This window comes from Antrostomus carolinensis, unplaced genomic scaffold (genome assembly GCF_000700745.2).
Source record: "Antrostomus carolinensis isolate BGI_N321 unplaced genomic scaffold, ASM70074v2 scaffold2512, whole genome shotgun sequence".
In the NCBI taxonomy this organism is placed as follows: Eukaryota; Metazoa; Chordata; class Aves; order Caprimulgiformes; family Caprimulgidae; genus Antrostomus; species Antrostomus carolinensis.
In genome coordinates this window covers 20,200-37,187 of record NW_010300427.1, presented here as the reverse complement: position 1 = coordinate 37,187, position 16,988 = coordinate 20,200, and the positions used below count along the sequence as shown (strand labels likewise).

Below are 16,988 nucleotides of genomic sequence, written 5' to 3'. Positions count from 1 at the left end.
GCTACATAGAGGGAGCAGGAAGCCACAATTTTTGTATGCAATTTCCTACTGAGATCCTAAACCACTTGGTCACCCTGAAAAATCATTGACCTCAAGGACAGAGTGAATTGAACACCTGCAAAAGGTCAGGCATGACACAACAAGCCAAGCTAAGGCCACAATAAAAAAAAAATATACCTCACCTTCACTGACCAGGCATCTTGGTGGCATTTTCCTCCAGCAATGAGAGGAAAACCTCCTCTGCCTTCAATTACTCTGAGTCACAGGTTCTTCACACTGGGTAATCACATTTAATCTGGGCCCCCAAAGCAGCCTGGCCCCTGCAGCCCCACAAGACAGGGAGCAGGACTCCATTTTTCAGCAGATAAGGGTCTACCTCCCATAGCACTAGACAGTCTAAGGGACAAACTGGACCATGAGAAGACCTGGGCAGGAGAAGCTCAATTCCCTCTGAGCCCTGGCCCTACCTCCAAGCGAGATGTGTGCAGAACCCCAATCCCTCTCCCTTAGGTTGAGGGCAGCAGCCTGGAGAGACTTTTAAAATGCCCCTCCAACCCTCTGCTCCTTGCTCAGACAAGTTGTGAAGCCCAGCCTCAGTCACTAGCTCAGATACTCACATTTGAAAGTTTGCAGTCTGACTCATGGATCTACAGATCTCTACTCTCTGTAGAGACACAGAGCCCAGGGCAGGTCCCATCCCACACCCCTCCAGTTGGCCCCGATGCCCACTAGCATGGCCAGCATCTCCTCTCCATCCCTCCTGGGGTCTGCACACCTCCCATTCTCCAAACAGGGCAGCCTCACCTCCTTAAAAAACCATGAACGACCCCTCCTGGTCTTCTGAGGTGATCATGTATACCTCACCACAGCAAATTCAAAGACTTCTCACCACTATGACCTTGCCTGCTCTTGGGGGAAGCAAGGGAAAACTGGAAGCAACAGGGAATGAATTAACACATCATGGGCCTGAGTCTCCTCTGAGGGTGATGAAGAGCCCAAAGGGCAGAGGAAAACTGGAAACGCTACCTTGACCAAACCCTTTGAAAATACAACTGCATTTTCAGCCAAGCACTGTAATATTACTCCACAGTCAAGTTGGGCTGAAGAAATTCATGTACAGCATGGGAGAGGGATGGGGAGGAGGTCACTGAACGACTCATGAGGGACCAGCTGCCAAAACCTCTCACGTCTTCAAAGCTGTCCATATACAAAAGGCAGGAAGGAAAAAACCCAAAATAAAAAATGAAAACAAAAAAATTGTAAAGTGTGTGCATTCTGAGCTCTCAACTCTATTGCTAACCTGAATGTCAGTCCTGATTTGCTCTTCAGGTTCCTCAGGAGCTCCAGCTGGTTCAGAGGAGGGATGAGTCTAAAGGGAGAAAAGAAAGACCATTAATATTCAGGCAGAGTTGATTTCAGAGCCTCCTGTCTTGGAAATTCCCCCCACTGCCCCATCCCTTCAACTAGAACCAGCTTTGTGCCACCAACTGCAACTGGGGGGAAACTCAAGAAGGATGGAGAAGGGTTTGGCTGCTATTCCCAACAGTGTCCTAAGGCAGAGCGGTGGGGAAAGAGAGAGGGTGTGACAGCAAGAGAGAGAGAGAAACTTGTCTGCACCACCGGATTTTGAACCTCCCAGAAAACAAGTGGCTGCAAGGGTTTCTGAGCAGCATAGAGGTGTCTTGGCAGGAGACCTGCTTCACCACCTGTAGTCTAGTGGTTGGCATTGCTTTGCCTGGAGATCAGCACTTTGGCTGTGTATGAAGTGGACAGAAGCTCCAGTTTTGTAGGCAAATGGGAAAACTCAACCCTGGTGCTCTCAGGAATATGTGGGGACATGGGAAGGAGCAGCTTATGGGACAGAGAAAACAGGGACCTGAGGCTGAGACCATCCCAGGACAAAAAACGGTGCACACCAGGATCAAGTTCAGCCAATTCCCTACTGTCTATACCAGGTTTTGCCCCAAAATGAGGCAAAATCATGTATCGTTGCCTTCTGGATCAGGAAGGAAGCATGGCTTTCCTTTCTTTCTCAGGAAGAAAAAGAACCTGACAACAGGAATCCTGGTTAATAATTCAAAAAACACCAACAACCACCCTGTTCCTTATCCTGCTTTTGTGCTAAAAACCATTAAATTAGCTCTCACATCCACTTTTACTTTCTTCCCTTAGACTCTGGGAGACTGGGGCTTACTCCATAAATATTTAATGTTGATATGCACAGTCAGGTTTTCATCCAAGAGAGATGTGAGCTGGAGGTGTCTGGGGAAGGATGGAGAATGCTGCACGTGGTTAGGAAGCATCTACTTAAGAATGCACTTGGGGATCCTGCATTTAGGGTCAAGGCCAATGGGGCTCATCCCATGGCTTGCTGCAAACTCCTTTCTGGGCCACCAGCATGACCTTGTCAAATTGTCCAAGTGCCGCATGCCATGACTGTGCCCAAAGGGTGAGAATGAGCAGAGCAGCAACCTCCGGTCACACTTGTGACAAGTGAGTAGGAGGATGTATCATTGCAGGGATGAAGGAGAAGACAGACTGGTCTTGGCTGAGGTGCTGCGAGAAATGGGGTTGTTGCTTATTGTAAAATAAAGGCAGAGATATTCATGCCCATATTTTTTCAGCCATTATGAGACCAATAGCTTCAGAGTTTTCCCCTAACTGAAAAAAATAATAATAAAAATCCCACAACTGGAAAAGCCTCTCTGCATGCACAGAACTCATCCTCAAAAACAGGTTTTCTGCAGAGCAGATCTGTTGTCCTCAAGATTGAGGCAATCAGAAAATTCTCCAATCCTAAGTATGGAGAAAAGAATAAAAATAGGCTTGAAAATTTTGGCTCAGCTCCCCAGTCCAGCTCTGTTTCTCTCTCCATCCAGAGAAAAACACATCCTGATCTGATGAATTAATGATCCTTTTCACTCAAGATATCAGGAAGAAGCTGATCTTGGTGCAGTGAAGCAGTGCATGAGTGCTGGGCTGTCATCTCCTTTCAAACCCACCGTAGGGTTTGCAAATTCATTCCAAGATGGGAGAAGGCAGTGTATAAAATCAAGCACAAAGTGTATTTAGCAGTTAATGAAGGGTGCACAACTGCTCCTTGGTGAGTTGGTTACTAGGGGAGGTCCATACCCAGCAGAACATAGGACAACAGCCCCACTTTCTCCAGCGGGATTAGCAAATCCAGGGCTCCCACTGATGCAAGTCTCAGAGCTGAAGAGCTTGTTAACTCACTAGTTTGAAGGATTTGGGATCCCCCAAGTTGCTCCTTCCTTTGCATTAGTCCCTAACACAAGGTCTACACTGTGCTGATGGTGGCAATCTCTTGGGCCATCACAGAAGCTTCCTTACAAAAGTAAAGACACAAGCAGACACAGAAATTCACTGTTTCTGTGGTAGGGTGGTGGGTCTCATACATTTGTGGTGGAAAAAAAACAATATTTTACTAAAACACTAATTATTAAAAATGGGTATAAAATCATCCATGTACTTGACCTGGATTTTAATCTGAATTGAATGCTCAGCCCAACCCGTCATTACGAGAGCAGCTCGGGGAACAACTACTGTATGTCACCAAAACATCAAAGGCTCTGCTTAGCACTTTAACTGAGCTTTGCTATAAAATGCTGGATGGAGGGCACCCTGCACACAGGACAGGTGACATAGGTGCCACTGTGTCCTCCAGAGATGTGGAGAAAAACTCCGGCTGGGGCATCTCGTGTTTTCTCTCTCTCCTCCTGGTCCGTGTGTCACTTGTTAGCAAGGGAAGCACATTTCAGTTAAAGGGAAGCTAGGTGAGATCTGCACGCCACGGGAACACACACAGCTCATGCTACCCACCACAGCAATGTTTCTGAGTCACCAGCTTCTAGAGGGGACCCAGTAGTACCTACAGCTCCTTCCCATCACCCCTCCCAGTACAGCAGAGAAACACCACACTAACTCCAAGTGCCAGCTCCCCCATCCAAAGAAAAGGCAAATCTACTGTTCCTGGTAGCACAGATAACGTTCAAGCATCTGGGGACAGTAGGGATATCATGCCTCCAGCCAGGACATCATCAAAACCCCACAACATGAGGAAGGCAGCAGCACACAACAGTGGGTGGGAGCACACACCACGACACACACACACACAGATGATGGTTTTGGGTTTTTTTAACAGCCCCAGTATGAATGATTAGGAAGAAGGTGACAAGGAGATGGATGCTGGAAGGGGATAGGGACTTAAATGAGTCTCCATGCTGTGGTGGAGTTCTTGTGAGGAGCCAATTATTACCCTAACCATGACTTTAAGTCTCCAGCCTAAGCTATTTTTCATAATTGAAAACATTTATGAAACTTATAAAACATTATTAAAAAAATGGAAGCAGCACATGCTTATTTCACTTCCAGCAGTAGAAAAATATTTGATTCTCAAAAAACCCTGTTCCGGACAACAACAACATGCATTCGTAATATTATACTTGTAATTCATAGACTGGATTTAGTAGAAGAAATGAATGTTCATTTAGAATCATAGAACCACAGGATCACAGTGGTTGGGAAAGACCTTTAAGATCATTGAGTCCAACCATAAACCCAACACCACCAATTCCACCTCTAACCCATGTCCCTCAGAACCTCATCAGCCCATCTGTTAAATCCCACCAGGAAAGGTGACTCCACCACCTCCCTGGGCAGCCTGTTCCAATGCTTGACTTTCAGTTCAGCATTCCAGATATCTCTTCCCTCCAGATGTTGCTACTGGGATTTCATTCCATGCTACCACTGATATGTCCCATGGTGCCACCACACCAGAAAACTCAGCAAATTTAGTGTTACCTGGTGGGCACAGCTCCTCCAACATGAAGTGAGACAAAGGTACAATGGAGGATGGGAAAATAGGGCTGGAGAAAGGGGAACACACAGGAGTGATGGCGGAGAGAGAATGGAAACATGAACAGGGAAGTTTTCTTGTTAAGCATTGTATGAATTGGAGGAGGTTGGTAAGACCATCAAAAAATCACCCTTAAAAAACCAAACTTATTAAGCACTCTCCCATTCTCCTTCCTTAAATTGTCATTTTGGCAGACAGGTTCCCAAAACTTGTGTGTACCAATAGCTAAAGTGTACATGGAGGTGCATGGAGTTGAGTTAGTCTGCAGGCAGCAGGATGGGGAGCCTGGTTTGGGCTTTCACTTGTTCCTCTGAAAAAACTCATCTTCAGAGGTTGTGTTGTTTTGTTTTGGGTTTTTTTTAATTAATTAAAGGGTTTCCATGTTACAGTCCCAAACAAAGAACAAGGAGTGACATGACACAGAGTTTCAAAGTCACATGCACTTCATACCTGGAGGCACCGTACGTTTGCGTTTGCGTGCTTTTCAAGTGTTTTCACCAAAGAAAATCAAAAGGATAAGAGAAAGAAAAACGGGGTGGGGTGGAGGAGAAGGTGGGGTGAAGGAAAGGGGAAAAGAAACAGAATAAAGAAAATTAGCATATGAAAAAATTGTATCCCCAGGAGCAGATGCGCTGTGACCAGGCTTCCAGGTGAGCACAGGAGCATGGGCTGAGCTCACTCCCACCACAGCTGGCTCAGAAACTACTGTGTGCCCATGTCACCCTTGGGGACAGGCAGCTGGTACCTTGCTCCAAAAGCAAATGGGCACCACAGAGCAGGGAAAATGTGGGGGCTTCTGAGAGAACTTTCATGAGACACTCACAGCTCTTGGTCCCATCAGCCAGGGACTCCTAGGACTGAGTTGCTGACTTGGGCATGATGTGCTGATGGCTCTTTTTTAAGACCAATATATGAACATAGATGAGATCAAGGTGTTGTTTTCATGAGTGACAAAGAGCAGATTTTTTTCAGCAAATTCAGTGGCTGATGCATAACAGGTTTCGATGTCTGGGTGCCCCAAGCTATGCATGCATTACAAATCATACCTGCATGTACAGGAGCTTCATGCAAATTTCAGATTTGGTTCTACCACATTTTGAATTTAAAGGTGAAATCTGAGATTCTCTCAGAGATCACCACATTTTCCCCAAACAAGTGAGATTAGCTCTACTGCAGTGATTTGAATGATGTTCTAGAGACATGTCAACTCCTCCAAGGCATGTGTAACAATTTTCTCACATCGAGCAACAAGTCTTTTTGGAGATGCCTTGGGAAGACAGGTAAGCTCAAGTCACAGGGCTCCTACTATGAGGAATAAACAGCCCAACGTTGAGCAGAAAGGGTGCCAAGGTAGAGGTGACTGCAGATCATCCCCCAGGCATCCACAGACAAGGGGACATTGTGTTCCTCCAACCCATTTCCTAACCAGGTTGTGGGTTTCAGCCACAGGGCTGCCAGCTGGCTTAGTGAAGTGGGTAGACGAGGAGAGATGGACAGTGTGAATGATGGAAGCTGCAGCCAGAACATATAACTACACCCTTCTTTTTTTAAAAAAAACCAATTAATTTATCTGATTGCATCCAAAATAAATTCAAAATAAGCTTACTGCTTTCTTGGTAAAAAATCCAATTTGACTAAGAGCTGAATCCTTTGGTGCACCCGCAGCTCACTCTCTAAGATGATGTTCACTTCACCTGGGATTTAAGGGTGAAGCTGGGAGAGCACAAACCTGCATCCAGGGAAGCCCAGGGTGATGTTGCTACTTGGGGCCAGTGTTGGGACCAGCACCCACAGCACCAGCCAGCAAAACTGCTATGACCCTGCTACAAATTTCTCCAGCCTTTTTATTCAAGACAGCTGAGGTCTTCACTAAATGGGTTTGTTTCTTTTTTTCTCTTTTTCCTCCCCAAAGTTTTTATTTAGCCTCTCCTAGAGCTCTTTAGCTTGGTTTTCTTCCATGTATTAGCTCCATGGGAAATACAGGTTTAAACAAGTGGATTAAGTAGAAGTTACCCCCATGTGTCCTCATTCAAAAGGGTGTCACTGCATGTCTGGCTGCATGGTAAGTTCAGTCTTTCAAACAGCAGTAAAACCTGACAAAGTCCACTGAAATCAGCCCTGGCTTTCCACGCTTTTCAGTGGACTTTGGACCAGGCTCCAGTCCTCATCCTCTCCAGTAGCTGATCTCAGCCAGTGCTGCAAATATCCAGCGAGAAGGTCAAATACTGGGAGGGAGAGTTTTGATGTTGGGTGGGTTTAATGCTATTGGAAAACAGTTTTGTTGGGTTGTTGATCTGGGGATGGGTTTTTTTTTTTAAGCAAAATCTTCAAGTTTTTTCGTAAATCTCTAGGGAAAAAGTAACCAGACACACACTGGGAATGAATCCAATGAAAACTTACTGACCATGACAACGTGACTTCCAACAGGTTTTTAAGATGGTTGAACAAGCTGGTTGCTGTTTCAAATACAGGCTAATGCTTACCCTAGGAAATACATCCAGATTGTCTGCCCAAGGGCTCAAAGGCACCAGTGACATGATAAAACACAAAGGGATTCACATCTGCAGTGGCACAACCCGGTGCTGGACCACAGCCCTGCTTGGGAGCAGGGAAATAGGGCACAGGGAGCCCCAGGAAGCTATGGGAATATCTAACCAACATATCCAACTCCTGTACAAACCCAGGGAGATCTGGCTAAGCCCTAAAAACACACCAGAAGGGGATGCACTGCACTATAAAATCAAGGACAACACTTTGCATTTTAGCTTCTGAGGAAGTTTCCTCCTTGATACCACCAACCCTGAGAGTGACACGGGGGTTGAAGTGCTTCCCCACATCCCAGCATGACAGGGGACTCTGTCCCCATCTCCATGAAGCTCCAAATCCCAAGAGGCTGTGAATTCCCACAGCACTGATTTAAGCCACATTGTTTCAGCTGAAAAAGCTGCCTGGGTATGACGATGAGTTACTTCTCCTTAAAGGAAGTCAGATGGATGCTGCTTAAACACAGCAATGCTTTATCAGCATCATCCATCACGGCTCTACCATCATTCCCTACTCCTTTCAACAGATCGTGATGGATAAATGAAATGGGGAAATGCTCACTGAATCCTGATTTGGTTTTCCTCCTCTTAGAGGGAAAAAAAAGGGAAAGGAAAGTGGGACCCAAGGCAAATGAACCTGGGGAGAGCGCTGGACCAGTCAAGGGAAGGACAGAAGTTTGCTAAAGGCAGAAGGACCATTAGAGACCAGCTGGAGTAGCAAGGAGAGCCCAAGCAAGGGCACAAGGAGGGTGGCATTTACCTACGATCCAGGGCAGCTCAAGAAGGAGATCTTCACACCTGGACACGGCAACTGTCACAACACAACGCAACTACCAGTGGACGTGGAGAAATAAAAGTGAAAAAAAGAGCACATACACATACAGACACACACACAAAAAAAAACCAACAGAGAAATTAAAATCAAGTCAAAAAGAAACACACAAAAAAAGCAAAAACAAAACTCCAAAAGAAAAAGCAAATACCAGCCCTTAAGAGCTCTTGAAATCAACTTTCAACTTAGAAAAAGGAAATAAACAAACAAAACTATATATCCAGATAACAAAAAATAAATATGGAGACAGTGGCATCACAAGGAAGTCAGTGGAAGAGGGAGGTTGAGGAGGAGGTACCTGTACATGGGGACAGTGACGGTGCGTTCATAGTACTGCCAGGTGGAGTGTAGGTCTGTCCGGGACAAGTTGGTGGCATAAAATCTCCAAGCCGCCTGTGGAGGAGACATGGTGGGATGATGGACCCAGGCATGACCAGCACTACCCTCCTTGGTTTTACAAACCTCAGCCTACACTGAGTCTTCCCTCTGTTTTCTGTGGAATGGGTCCAACTTTGTCTTTTTTTATTTGATACATGACAAATTTAGGGTGGTATCACGATACTCCTGACCATGTCAACCCAGCTAAAAGTGGTGTGGGTACCAGGCACTTGCTGTCAGGGTGAGGTCAGATATCAAACAGGTGTTGTTGCACATGAGGGAGTTAAAAAATTTGGAGAGAGAGGAGCAGGGGAATGTCAAATGACTAATTTCAAATCACCAAGGCCAACCTTCTGCGCAGACATCTGTTATCGTGAAGAAAATGCTCCCAATTGTAACTTTATATCGGTATAAATATTCTCTTTGGGGGGAAAAAAAATCCTCTTTGGTGAAAACAGACTGTCCTCATGCATTTGTCTTGCTGCACTGGGCTGGATTTCATTCCTTTTCTCCCCCAGATTGCCTACCACATATGTTATTTTCCCATGGCTGATTTCCTGGCATTTATTCCCAGACAAGACCAGTCACCAGCTGCTGTCTCACACCTTACACACACAGCTCCATTTTTCACCTGCCTGTCTCCCCCTCTACTTCTAAAACTCTATGAATCCCACCAAAATCAGGATGATGTAACCACCCCAAGGTTCCTTGGATGTGATCCTCACCTGAATCAAGCCAGCTGCTGGGTTTCGCCTCTTCTCAAAGTGTTTTTGTCGATGCTGCTCTTGAACCTTCAGGGCAAACCCCGAACCCAAGATGCCCTGGAGAAGAGAAGGAAAATTTGAAGTGAGCAAGGCTTCTAGAGCTAAATTTGCACTAAAAAGTTGCAGTCAGTTTTCCCTCCAAAAGTCTACTCTGGCTCATTTTTTCCTTGAAATGTAGAAGGGAAGGAAGGAGAAGCCTCCATCCAGGGCAGGCCTGGCAGACACACTCCCCATGAAGGGCCATCAGACTTTCCAGGAACTCACTGGAATTGCTGCTTTTACCCAACGACTTCCAGTCAGCAGATAAAATAAAAAATAAGCACATCTTGTTGGCATTCAGTAAATTATCCCCATAGGGGCAAATCAGATCCACACAACACTGAAATGAACTGTGAAAGGGACGGGGGGTGATTTGCTGAAATGGTGCAATCACCCCCAGGAACAGCCCTTTGTAAGAAAAAAATGGTTTCACTTTGATGAATATTTGTGCAGAGCCAAATCTAGAGTCTCTGTTCTGTTAGTTCACATGCTGAGTGCCCGAGCTGGGGATATTCAGACGGGGTTTTTCCTCCTTTCCTTTTTTTTTTTTTTGTTTTTTTACTCAAAAGCCACAGAGCAGTCACAGTTGGGAGATATCTGGGCACACCACAGAATAGTTTGGGTTGGAAGGGACCTTAAAGATCATCCATCAGCAGGGACACCTTCCACTAGACCAGGTTGCTCAAAGCCTCATCCAACCTGGCCTTGAACACTTCCAGGGAGGAGCAGCCACAGCTTCTCTGGGCAACCTGGGCCAACGTCTCACCACCCTCATAGGAAAGAATTTCTTCCTCAGATCTCATCTCAATCTCCTCTCCTCTAGTTTCAAGCCATCACCCCTTGTTCTGTCACTCCCTGTCCTTGTCCAAAGTCCCTCTCCAGCCTTCCTGGAGCCCCTTCAGGTACTGGGAGGCTGCTGGAAGGTCTCCCCAGAGCCTTCTCTTCTCCAGGCTGAACAGCCCCAACTCTCTCAGCCTGTCCTCACAGCAGAGCTGCTCCAGCCCTCACATCATCCTCGTGGCCTCCTCTGGACTGGTTCCAGTAGGTCCATGCACTTCTTATGTTTTGGGCCCCAGAACTGGATTCATCATGCTGCTGTTGCCACCAGCTCCAGGGGCCAGGGACAAAGTGATGGCAGAGCTCAGCCCCCCTCCCAGCAAGACGCTGCAGGCTCTGCTTACGGCAGGAAGGGCGAAGAAGGAGACGCCGATGAGTGTGAACGTAGCTGCCAGCAGCCGCCCGTTCCAGGTCTGTGGGTACTTGTCCCCGTAGCCGATGGTGGTGAGAGTAATCTGCAAGGAGGAAACAACCACACAGCCCTTGGTCAGACAGACAGCCTTAAAACTAAAACAACAGGGCCAAAACTCCTACAACATCCGACTGGGACATGGGGAGGTGGAGCTTGGGCAGCCAACCCAGTTGAGGTGGAGCTTGGGCCCCCAGGAGGACACCTGGTTCCTTGGGATGGGCACTGCCATGGGAATCAGCGATGCCCTGACACCCTCCCTGCTCGACGAGCTGAGTTTTCACACCAGTCAGGAGCATTTTCGTGCCTTCAGCCGACACAGAGAGAGCTGCCATCTGGTGCAGAGGCTTGCGGCAGCTCGGAGCCTCCCCCGGGAGATGGGATTGTACCTTCAGCAGGGGAAGGAAACCAGCAGTTTCCCCAAACTCCCTTTCAGCATCTCAGGAAAGGCAGCAGGGCTATTTCCATGCATGAAGATCTGATGCTGTTTGTTCCTCACCAGCAGTGCCTATTCAGCACATCTCCCTTCCTATTTAAAAACAGCCCATGAGCCCAACAGGATGAATTATGGCTGCTTCATACAACCTCATTTAGAGATGAGTTTTCTTCTTCATTATTACTATTGCAATGCACCAGGAGAGTGCTGGCAAGCCTCTGCGGGTGTTTTGGGGAAGGAGCTGACATTAGTTGGAGTCAGAGAATCTCCTGAACTCCAAACTGCAGGAAAAGACACATTTTCCCACTTCAGTCCATGGACTTCACTAGTGGGAAGTGTTGTGTATTCCCCAAGGCTTCTGAGAGGATTTGGAGAGCCTGGGACTGGTAGGGCAAGGCAGGGAGAGATGATCTAATTAGGAACATCTGAGATTTCTGTCCACTGAACCCCAGCAGTCCCTGGGCCAGGTGGAATGTTGTCCCCATCCCATAGCCTCCACGGACAGAGCTGGCCTTAAGGATGGGAGCCAACATCATACTGATGTGGCTTTGGAAACCTCACACATTTAACTCAGAATAAAATCACTTTCACACAAATGGAAGTACAATCCCAAAGAGGTGTTTAATTGGACCCACTAAAAGCCCTATCAATTAGATGCCATTTGGAAAAAAAAAAAGTGGTTAGAAAATGCATCTACATGGCTATTCCTTAATGAAACACAAAGTCGAAGCAATGCTCTCTCTATAATCACTGCAAAGTTGGTTTACAAATTTTTCATAGTTCATATAGACAACTACAAGGATTGGATCCATGATGATCAGACCAAGGGATGAGTTTCTGAACCTGAAATTTGATTTATTTTGCCTCTTTCTTAACATCTATCTGTACTGGACCCATGTGTTGGACAATGACAAAACCTGTTTATTTTAATGAAGCTCATATTTTACTCTGAGCTTCTCAGTGGAAAAAGTCTGGTGCACCTCCACATCCTGAAATGGGGAGATGATCCTCTGCCAAAGGCGTTCTCAGCCTGGGAAGCAGGAGGGATAAATCTACACTTAGTTCTCCAGAGACTGAGCCCTATTCTGTGCTGTCACTTTTTGCCTCATTGTTTATTTTCTAATTAAGTCAAATTGGGCTTTGTTTTTATTTTTCTCTCATAACCAAGGTGCTTGAAAAGCAATTTACTGTTTTTTTTTCCTTTGTTGGAACAGAGGAGTTGCTTGATCAGCCAATTCCTCCCCAAGCCTATTATTGGGATTTGATCAGATCTTGGATTTTCATTACATGCTTTGTAATCAAGGCCAAACTAGTGCACCACAGTGTTGGAGCAGAAGAACAATAACACAAGAAGATTAGAACGTCATTAATTCTCTCTGTTAATCGGGTAATCCAATAATTGACATGCACATGCACACACAGAGTAAACTAAAAGTATTGCCCTTTCCTCCTTTGTCAGCAAAGATGTGAGAGGGGAGAACTTTCAGCCCTGAAGTCCTTCTGGTACTGAGACCCTATTAATTTCATAAAATGTATTCCAGAGTCTGTAACAGCTCATTGTCCAAGTACTATTTTAAATAATTAAAAGGTGGCAAAACACTTGTCAAAATGATGATCAAAGCACCCCATAACATGGGGTTTTTATCCAACCTGCCTCTACTGTTGCAACAGAGTTAAATCCCACAACTGAGAGCACACAAGTTCCCATTTTCCTTGTTTTTCCTGCTAATTCAAGGCATGGGAACCCCTAATATTTTCTACAAGGTTTATTTAAGAAAAAGAGCTAAATGGAGTAGCCTGAAGCCATTTAATAAAAATGTTAACTAAGCACTCCAAAAGTCAATTCCTCATATAAGCAAGAGAAGAGGGAGGGTTAATGGACATCTTATTTTAACAACCAGCAGCTGTTCAAGAAAAATTACTTACCAGACCCCACCAGAGTGCATCTGCGTACGTATCAAAGTGCTCATTTTCTCCTTTCTCAGCCAAGTATACCAGGAAAGAGGCCAGAATGAGGCACAGGAAGCCAATATACCAGGCAGTAATCAGCTCCTGCAAGATCATTAAGGGATAGAAGAGAATAACTGCAATCCTGGTGCACATCTTCAAAAGCCAAGTTACTTGCTTGTGGTTGGATCTGAACTTTCTCTACATTTGTTTAGGCTTTGGGGCTTTGGTTGGAGACTATTAGTAGCACTTTTTAAGATGGGACCATGTATTGGTGGTGGCCCTGCCATGCACGCAGGGTGATCCCCATCCTGAAGACCCCATCATCTAAACACATACAGCAAATGGAGAAGGAAAGGGAGCGTTAATAACTTATTTCAAGATGTGGAACTGAGACTATAAAAACCATAAAAAAAAAAAAATATATATATATATATATAGTATTTCCCCAGTTCAGACAGGGAAGTGGGGTTAAAACTGAAATGGGAACCCCAAAATCCCTGGGGACTCTGTTTATGGCAGGTCCCTTCCACTAAACGAGGAGGAGCTATGAAACTGGAGTCTGTCTACAGTATCCCCCAGTTTCAGAGAAGTTTAATTCAGAATTCACAGGAGTGATTGCTTTTGGAGAGAGTCAATACAAGGGAGGATAAAAGAGACCCTTGAATTCCCTGTGATTTTTACACGGTTCTGGATAGGCTGGCTGAGCTTTTCAGGAGGAAAAAAAATGCAGGAAACAGGAGAAATGTTAAATTCATAAATATGGCAGCAGGGAACAAAAAATGATTAGCAAACTCTTCCCAAAGCAAAGGCAGACCAAGGTGCCTTATGCCAGGGATCGGTTCTACAACTGGTCCGTGATCTTACATTGAGAGGGAGAACCTGGCACAGTAATCACATCTTTGAGATGCTGCTCACAGGATGCACTTCCAGAAACTCATCCACTTGGAAGCACGCATCCTAGACAAAGTGCTCACAACTCTACCTGTGCTTAACGAGGCTGCTGGCTAATTGCTCTCTTTGAAGTGAGCTGTATCAATGTGCAGGTACTTAGTATGTTCAAGATATTCCCTACAAACATCTAAACATCTCTCCCTTCTCTCCTCTACTGGTTGAAGAACTCCATCAGATCTTGTGTCTCTGACTTTGCATTGCTCCCTGTGCTACTCTGCACTGACTTTCCAATCTCCCCAAGCCTGGGAGATGTTTGGGATAGAGAACTGAACCAAAGCAGTGTCTCTGGTGGGGAAAAACATGAAGAATGACTCAATATAATTGCTTGGGGCTTGCTCACCTTACTGTGTGCATAGACCACAGAGCCCAGAAGCTTCCAGGTGCCACCCCGCCGGTCCATACGGATCATGCGCAGGATCTGCAGGAACCTCAAACTCCTGAGCGCCGAGGTGGCAAAGACATTCCCTTGGGACCCCGCTGCCAACACGGCGATGGACGCGATCAGCACCATGATGTCTGCATGAACAGAGGACATTGAAAGCTGAAGAACCTCTACCAAATAGGATGGTACCCCTACTGCCACTGGCAGCAGAAGACTGTGTGTAAAGGGAGTCTTGTATTACTTGTCTCTTGTGCTGGAAGGTCACAGCAGAAATCTTAACCTGGATGAAGGAGCCACTACAGACCTTATGGAAACATCCTAGTTTCCTTCTCCACACTCATCCTTCCCACAGAAAATGTGCCAAATACTGCAAAGCCTGAATTCTGATATGATTCAGTGGCACCACTGCTAAACTGGATTAAATCCTTGAAAAATGCAGGATCATCTGCAGCTGCATGTTACACAGTGCTGTCCAGAGGTGTGAACTCCCTCATCTAAATCAGGCATGAAAACCTAGAGGTCCACCACACCCTAGGGTGCTCATGGACAAAGAAAAAGATCTTGCTCTATATAGTGCAAATTTGAGGATCCTAAAAACCTCCCTCTTCCCTGGTTTTCTATAGAAATTTTATAGGAGGGCTTTTCTGTGGAATAACCTAAAATCCTGCATGTGACCACTGTCATGTTTGAAAGCAGGCTCCATGGAGAATGGCACGGCCTCTCTGCCCACTCCTTACCCCGTTAAAAATAACTGCTGTGCACAGATGGCCCCTTCCACAAAGGGATCGCTGAGTACTTTACAAACAAGAATTAATTAAGTCTCATAACTCCCTTGCGAGGCAGCTCATCAGCACCAGGGATGGCAAAGTGAGACACAGATCTTCAATGGCTTGTGAGCAATTTGGTGTTGAGGTTGGACATAGGACCACAGCATCCCAGCTCCTACACTCAGCTTCTCCCAGCTAAACCCCCTTTCTGTGGCTGTGGGTGGCTGCCAGTGATGCCCAGGGTACCCAGAGTGAGATGGTTCCCAGGTCTGCAGAAAAAGAATGAGCCTTGTGCAGAATAATGGAAACCATGTCCATGGATTAGGACTTTTGTCCTTGTGGGGTTTTTTGCTTCTCAAGGTGACCGTGAAGCAGCTGAGGATCAACCCTCAAAATACATGCCAGAAACCAGAGCACCATGCAAGCAAGTGCTTGCAATAACCATTTTGGTTTGGGAAATCCCATGCAGAGAGGTAGGTCTTACCGATGACGCAGAAAGGCTTGCGGGCAAATTTTAACCTTCCCCTCCAGCCCCGGTATCGACAGCAGCAGCCGGCTGCCCAGATCCTCACAAAGTATTCAACCCCAAACACCACAATGGTGACAATTTCCTGTGAGAAAGACAGCACTGTTAGTTGAGAAAGAAGCATGATGGAGAACAAGTACAAACCCATAACCTAAACTCCACACATCTCGGAAAATACACGACAGAGCTGTCTGCACCGTTACATGGAGAGCCCAGGCTGGAAAGGTTGTCAGATCTTTGCTGTTGTGCCTTCCCTCACCCTCCCCTGGGTGAGGTACTGCACATCATAGCCATGAACTAGAGTTTTATACCTTCTTGTGTTGCATTTGTGCCCCCCTATCACAGGACTGATTGGTACCTGCTTATCTCCCCACCATTAGTCTCCAGGACTTGACTAGGTTAATGCTGAGCAACTTGGGGAACACCAGAGATGGGAATCACTGGCTACTCCATCCTAGGACAGGGGATTTGAGCTTTTCCCTTGGAAAACTGGACTGGTTGTCGCTGTGTGCTGGGCTATCTGGTGCAGGGGTGGTGGAGATCCTCCATCCCTTGATGCCAAACGAGTACACAGATGCTGGACATCACAGCTCTTTCCATCACCACCAGAACACCCAGCACATGCTCCCTCTGATCTCTTCACTAGGGGTGCTTCCCTCAGCTTTCTTTGTATTTTCTCAGCTTTTTCTGCATCAAACCTGACAAAGCCCTAATTAGTCTGCAGCAACGTTTGATATCAACGTAGGGCAGGGACTGGGGAAGAGGAAGAAAGACAAAAGGAAAGGAGAGGGATGAATCCAGCAGCTCCGCAACCAGGATCTTTGCTGGCTTTTGATCAGCAGAAGCCACACTGTCAGAGCGAGGGATGCCGGGCTATTTAAGGAACAAAACTCTATGGTTTGATGTCGGATCAAATAGTTTCAGAAACGTTATAGTGAGAGAGGAGGCAGCTACACGGGCTGCTCCCTACACAGCGCATCCGCAGCTTTAAACGCTGGAGCTGTTGGACGTCAAACTGCTTTTCAGTTGGGATCAGTCTTGCTCCTGCGTTTTGAAATTGAAGATAAATGTAGAAAAAATAAAAAAGTTTAGGAAGAAGGTTTTTAAAGGATCCTTAAAAATATTGTGTTCAGATTAGGGAACCTGCTTTGGCAGGGGGGTTGGACTGGATGATCTCCTGAGGTCCCTTCCAACCCCACCATTCTGTGATTCTGTGATTATTCTTGATACCAATTTCTCCTTTTTCACGCTTTCCCCATCTCTTACCTGCAGGTCCCAGCGGTCTCCTTTTCACAAGT

The 16,988-nt window shown here is 46.1% G+C and overlaps 1 protein-coding gene across 1 annotated transcript in view; it reads right to left on the bottom strand.

Moving 5' to 3' along the window:
- KCNQ2 (potassium voltage-gated channel subfamily Q member 2) overlaps positions 1–16,988 on the bottom strand; it is a gene marked incomplete at its 5' end in the record, with an annotated part of 40,741 nt that overhangs the window by 23,523 nt on the left and 230 nt on the right. Inside the window, 8 exons of the mRNA XM_029083796.1 lie at positions 1,301–1,369; positions 5,327–5,356; positions 8,550–8,644; positions 9,355–9,450; positions 10,614–10,724; positions 13,041–13,166; positions 14,356–14,531; positions 15,649–15,775. Of these exons, the coding sequence (XP_028939629.1) occupies positions 1,301–1,369; positions 5,327–5,356; positions 8,550–8,644; positions 9,355–9,450; positions 10,614–10,724; positions 13,041–13,166; positions 14,356–14,531; positions 15,649–15,775 (830 nt within the window). The remainder of the gene's footprint in view (positions 1–1,300; positions 1,370–5,326; positions 5,357–8,549; positions 8,645–9,354; positions 9,451–10,613; positions 10,725–13,040; positions 13,167–14,355; positions 14,532–15,648; positions 15,776–16,988) is intronic.